Below are 6,199 nucleotides of genomic sequence, written 5' to 3' on the forward strand. Positions count from 1 at the left end.
TTCCTACAAGAATGTGAGTCGACAATAAATTAGTCTGTTCAATAAAGATAATGTTTTTTCCAAGTGAAAATGATAAATATAAAATACATTTCTTTAATATTTAAATGCAAGTTGAGTTTTTAAATATTTTTTCAAAACATTTTGATTCTTTAGATGTATTGATGTTGTTTAAAAGTGGACAACTGGAAATGTTATTTGATGAACGTTTCACCTTATAGGTAAGGAATAAAAACAGAATAAAGATTAATACAACTGCTGCAGGGGGCCCCATGTTATTGTTTGCCTGGCGCCCCCAAACTGCTAAGTCCGCCACTGCATACATGTTACTATAATTTTTATTCAAATAAATAAATGCTGCATAAATTGCTGCTTAGTAAAAACCTGAACATTTGAGAATAAATAGTTGGATGTCATCATGGAGATGTACTTTAAATAAACTTCCTCTTCCAGAAAAGCATGTGTTCTTCAGTGCAGTAGTACTGATTTGTCTGTGTGTGCGCGTGTGTAGAGGGCGTGCATAGCAACCAGTGTACGTTTGCACGCTTACTATTAGACGTTTCCACACAAAGCTCTTATTGTGCAACAGTGAAGCAACTCTCTGTTCCATTCTTAAACTTATCCTCTTGTGTGTGTGTCTCTGTGTGTGTGTGCATGTAGCCCCTCACTGTCACTACATCATCTCTGACCACAGCAGAAAACATGGCTGACTTGATTGACGGTTACTGTCGGCTCGTCTCCTCGGTGTCTCACTCCTTCATCGTCAGAGTTCACAAAGGTAAGAAGCTCACATGCTCAGATATCACATCAAGTTTTCAGAGAAGTTCTGCTCTTTCAGATTGTAAAGATCAGTGTTGTGCCAGATGGTCTAACTTCAGCGCAGAAGGACTAGAAAGGAAAAAAAAGCCTTTGTGGTATAAATAGTAACCTGTCTTCAATTTTAAACTGCAGTTGGATCTGATTGTAGTTGGAGAGGCTTTGTGCTTGTCATTTAAAATAATAACCATCCGGTGTGTGACTAGTCTAGTATAAAAATAGCTACGAATGTGAAGGAAAAGTAACAGTTAAGTTGTAGCTTTTGTAGTTTTTCTTTGTCTGATTATGTCTTATCCTTTCTGTGTCTGCAGAGGGTGATAGAGCCCTTCCTTCTTTACCAAAGTAAGTAAATTACTTATATGCAATTAGAAAACAGTGCAAATATATTTTTACTTGCAAAGAAGTTCCAATTATGATGCATTAGAACACAGTTTTTATTAATAATTTAAAAACTTTAATCTTTTTTTTTTAATGTTCTCTAAAAAACAAAGGTTGAGGGAAATATTTTCATATTTCTCTACCTGTTTCCCTTTTCCTATTTTAAAGTTTTAGTCAAATATATTACAACATCAACAATAATTTTTATTCTTGAAATTTTTTTGTGACTCTCAAAAACCCATACACCTGTTCTTCTTCCCAATCTAGAGACTGAATAGCTTCCCACCTGACAGGATGTGGATGCATCCAAGTTTTTGCTTTTCCAACTGCTGGTAGATTCCTGCCATGTGCTGCTAACCCTGTTCTGTGACTGTTGCAGAGTTACAAATCATGAGAAGCGGATGGAGAAACGGATGGACGGAGTGCGAACTCGAGCCGTTTGTGTTTCAGGTGCGTGGAAGTCTTGTTTTCTCTCTGTCTTGTAGTCGATTTGGATCTGTTCTGCTTCACTGTCTCTGCACGCCACGAAAAGACAGAAAAAGCCTGGTGTTGGATAAAGGGTTCATAGATAAGTGTTCATCTCCTCTTCCCAAATAAAGCATCATTTGTGCGTGCAGTGAGGAGTCCTTGTCTCACCAGATGTCCTTGTGGAGAGCTTTAGTCACTTTTTAGTCATTCTGCCTTTACTGCCAGCTGACCTCTGACTGACAGACTCACATTTACAGTTTGACCTAAAACACCTTGAATTTCATGATAATCCCCTTAATAACGTGTGGGATTTAATACTAATACTCCTCTCCTGTTCCTTTCCTCAAACATTCCTGCTGCAGGTCACATAAGTGGCGATGGTAAACCTTTTTCTATCTCTGCTTAACGTCTGTTGTTAAATGTGTAGTTTTCTTTACTAGCATGTGTGTGGAATAGTTGTGCGTGTAAGCTTCTGTATCTGTCTGGAAATATTTCAGTGTGACCCATGACTCAGGCTGTTTTCCTTCAGCTTGTTTCTTTGGAAAGACAGAACATTTCCATCCCTCCCCTTTCCTCTAGCCCGCCTGTTTCTTCACTCTTCCACTGCTCTGGCTTGTTTCTCGTGAGCTTCTGTTTTGTTTCTCATGCATACTTTAATTGCTGTGTTTGGAATCAGTAATGGTGACGGCCTGTTGGTGTCTCAGGGTGGTGCGTTTCTATTGTCTTTTGAGCCCTTTGTGGTTGTAAGAGTCAGTTATGTGTTTGTGGGATGTGATGGTTTCACAAAGATCTGCATACAGTTGCTGTATGTTATCTTGTTGTTGTCACTTTGGCCTCCTCTCTGTTTGATAACCCTATTTTTTTATTCTACTTGGCTCTGCAGAAACAGACGACTATGCAGAAATCATAGACGAGGAGGACACCTACACCATGCCTTCAAGTAAGTAGACATTCAGACGCTCACAAATGCAGGTAGAAAGTGCGGCAGCCGTGTTTGTCTCTTCCAGTGAGTCCATTAGGGTTGCATACTGTCTGTGTGCATAGTCGCATTTGTGTGTTCTAATAGGACTGTTGTGTTACAAAGAGAGGAGCAGATGCATCATCGTATGTGCTTTGTGGTTCTGTAGATTATGTGTCCATTCTTCTGAGATCAATCCTGGTTAGGAGTTTCCTCTGCTGATACATTATAACAACGTCAGTCTATTTCTTATCATTAACCCTTGGCTAAACCTACATTTTTCATTATCACATGCAATGCTTTTATGTTGAAGGGGCTGCCACCTACCTTCTCTCCAATTGGTACTTTAGTGGGTGGGATTCACTAATGAATCGTTGACACATGATCTACTTATTGTCTTAGTCGTGGTTGTAGCCTCCTGCTCACTCTTATCAAAGTGTTCAGTGTGTTTGTGTGTAAAGTGAAGATATTTAAAAAGGTACATGAAGAGGGACTGCTGTGGCTTCAGAGCTGTGGCCGCTCACCAGGTTTTAGAGACCTGTTTGTCTTTGAGCTTGTGTCCAAAAGAAGACACAGACATGTCACTGAGTGGGTTCGATAGGGTCATATTCCAACTATAAGACTTGTGGATTATACCACTTCTATTTTTTAAAAATCTGACACTTTATTCTTTCTAACAACAAGAAACTGAAGTGTTCTTTATTAGATTTTTTTCAAACTTTTTTGTAATTGTTCTTTCAAACTCTCCTGGGTGATCTGAATGTGTAATGCAGCCTAAAACCCTACATGACATCACTTGCAGAAAAGACAAAAAAACATGGTTTGTTTTTGTTTTAACTTCTAAAATATAGAATATAATTTGTGTGAAGCAGTAACTGTGTGACTTTTCATGACAGAACATTTCTTAATACTTATTTTAATAACTTATTTGCATTTCACAGGAAAATAAGTTATTTTAATTACTTATTTTCTCAAAAAAACTGTAAAGTGAAAGGAGGGTATTACTCCTGATGGTGATTTGTTTAGAGGATGTTGGGAAACATGTTAAAAACAATGTTTCAGTAGTTTCAACAGATTCACATTATTATCCAAAATGTGCTTTTTAGTTAGAATACAGTTTTGAGAGACAAAGTTAAAGTTCATGGCTGATTATTACTTTGGGAAGGAAAGCTGAGGAGTATTTTTTTATGGATTGCTGATTTATTGCTGATTAAACAGCCTAAAATATTGTCTTGTTTGCTAGAAATAAGATTCCAAACAACCAAAGCCCCTCTCTGCTTTTTTTGACCTTTACAGAGTTATAGTTAAACACATTTCTACCCTCACAGCAGAATTCACGTGCAGAGATTTACATTCAGTGTTTTAACTATCTTCTTCAAAATAATGGGCTTCATACGATATAAAGTTGAACTTTTTTTCTTAAAAAAAAAAGTTTTTGCCAATTTATTTAAGGAAAAAATGTTTTAATTCGATTCACTATAGATCCTTGAAAAAGGTCTAATTTCTTTTTTTATAAAGCTGAATACAATGCCTTTTTAAAAACCGTTTTATGGATTTTTATTTTATTTCTCCAAAGTAAAAAAAATGCATCCATGTTACATTAATTCATTTTATTCATTCACCTTTCTGGACTATCTAGGAACAGAAAAAAAAGAAACTGTAACAAAATGTTAATTACGGTACTGCAGAACAGTATTGTGTGCATTTACATTTTAATGAGCCCAATACCTAAAAAAGGCTCCTCATCTCTACTAAAACTGTTAAAACCTTGTTGTTTCTTACAAACCATCTTTGTAACTCATTCTTTGTGTTGCTTAATCACTAAAAATGCTAAAGTGGCTGTCTGTACTCACAGCTAGTTATCTCTGTCTCCTATCGCTAACTCATTTTCCCAGAATACTATGGATTAGATCAAGGTAAAAATTGGAACCTACCACTGTGCTGGATCTTTGATTTGGTAGCTGTTGTGACTCTTTTATGTTTGCCTGCTGTTGTAAAATGAAACTGTAAATTTTCCTCATACATCTGTACTCTGTTGGTTTGACCTCCCCGTCCCCCCATTGATGTGTGATGTGCTGTCAGTTTTTGCTAAACGGGTAATAGCTTCAGGGCTGAGAATTTGTTGTGACTTGAGTTTGAGAGAAAAAATATATTTTTAATACCCAAAAAAATCACTTTAAATGGTAGCTCAAACCTGCAGGAAACAGTGCTCCCCCTCTTCTGTGCAGTGAAAGGGAAGGCTTTAAACATGCTGTAAAAACCACTAGCAAACACGGTAGTCCCACTTCATCATTTATCCATAGCACTGGATCCTTTGAAAGCTAAAACTGCATGGACGGCATTTGGAGGCAGAGCATAAATAAAAGCTCAACAATTATGGCCAAGTGTGCGTTTTTACGTCTTTAGGTTTCAGGCCATTTCCTCATTTAGAACAACCTCGGAGGCCTTTTTCTGCCTCGCATCATTGTCTCTACAAGCTGCACGTGTGCATCACATTTGCATAGCAGTGATATAATAGAAGACACGTCTATTGCTTTATAAGTATTTAATGGATTAAGTCAGGTTAACTGTTTAGCACCATTTTTTTTTATTATTAGTTTTTTTACCAAGCCTCACATTAGTCGTTTCATTTTCTAGCATTTATCTTCCACATAATTCAATCTACCTGACTTCATCCATTCTATATGTCATATTGTTCATGTTTATGTATTGATGTACTCATTACGTTTTTTTTAGTTGTTGGTGGTATTTGATACATAGCATGTTTCCCTGTGGTTTGCTGATGCCATTATTGCATGCTGTTGATAATAGGTTGTGCAGCCTGCAATAAATTCAAGCTTGTTAGAATGAGGTGTTCAAAGTATAACATTTTGAATTTTGCATATTGTGTCGATCCTTTGAATTTGCATTACCTTGTTAAAGATTTATTTTTATGGTAATAATCTGTGCACCCTTTTGGCACTTTCATGCGTAAATTAACAAAACTGCAACAGAGAATACTCTTAACAAGCTTGAATCAATGCAGAACTTTTATGCAGACATGAGTGTGTATGTTAACAACAGCTGTCCTCTTGTTTGTGTGTGTGTATTTGTGTGTGCTTTCCTGTAAATGTGTGTTGTGTGTCTAGCGCGGGACTATGAGATTCAGCGCGATCGTATCGAGTTGGGCCGCTGCATCGGTGAGGGTCAGTTTGGAGATGTTCACCAGGGAGTCTACATTAGATCGGTAAGTGTCTCCCATCATCTGCAGATATTTGCAGCTTTCCTTTCCGCAAAGCATAAACACTAAAAAAATATGAATTCCAACAGTAATGCTAATGGCAGTACAATTCAAGTTTTATGCTCTCGTTTAGTTTACCTGCCATTTTAAATGTAGGCCTATAGCTAAGTTGTAAAACAATACATTTTAAGTGAAAAACTCCTAAAGAAGGATGTTCCACAATATTCAGCAGACCAATATTTTCAAAAAATTTGGGGGAAAAAGGAGCTCTTAGATTAGGTATGAAAAAGATATTTCATAAAAACTTGAGAATGAGGAAGGTTTCTGCTAGACAAGTACATCGAGTTAAGAGAACAAATTCC

At 36.9% G+C, this 6,199-nt stretch overlaps 1 protein-coding gene across 15 annotated transcripts in view; it reads left to right on the forward strand.

Annotated features, from left to right (window-relative positions):
- Nucleotides 1-6,199, forward strand: part of LOC112143206 (focal adhesion kinase 1) — a 62,176-nt gene that overhangs the window by 26,355 nt on the left and 29,622 nt on the right. For 7 of the 15 annotated variants that reach the window (XM_036215726.1, XM_036215721.1, XM_036215727.1 and 4 more), the window contains 7 exons: nucleotides 658-775; nucleotides 1,125-1,155; nucleotides 1,571-1,641; nucleotides 2,022-2,039; nucleotides 2,543-2,599; nucleotides 4,513-4,533; nucleotides 5,746-5,843. In XM_036215726.1, coding sequence (XP_036071619.1) covers nucleotides 658-775; nucleotides 1,125-1,155; nucleotides 1,571-1,641; nucleotides 2,022-2,039; nucleotides 2,543-2,599; nucleotides 4,513-4,533; nucleotides 5,746-5,843 — 414 coding nt within the window. The remainder of the gene's footprint in view (nucleotides 1-657; nucleotides 776-1,124; nucleotides 1,156-1,570; nucleotides 1,642-2,021; nucleotides 2,040-2,542; nucleotides 2,600-4,512; nucleotides 4,534-5,745; nucleotides 5,844-6,199) is intronic. The other 8 variants (XM_036215724.1, XM_024267004.2, XM_024267008.2 and 5 more) reach the window with 3 other exon arrangements.

This window comes from Oryzias melastigma, linkage group LG16 (genome assembly GCF_002922805.2).
Source record: "Oryzias melastigma strain HK-1 linkage group LG16, ASM292280v2, whole genome shotgun sequence".
NCBI classification, from domain to species: Eukaryota; Metazoa; Chordata; class Actinopteri; order Beloniformes; family Adrianichthyidae; genus Oryzias; species Oryzias melastigma.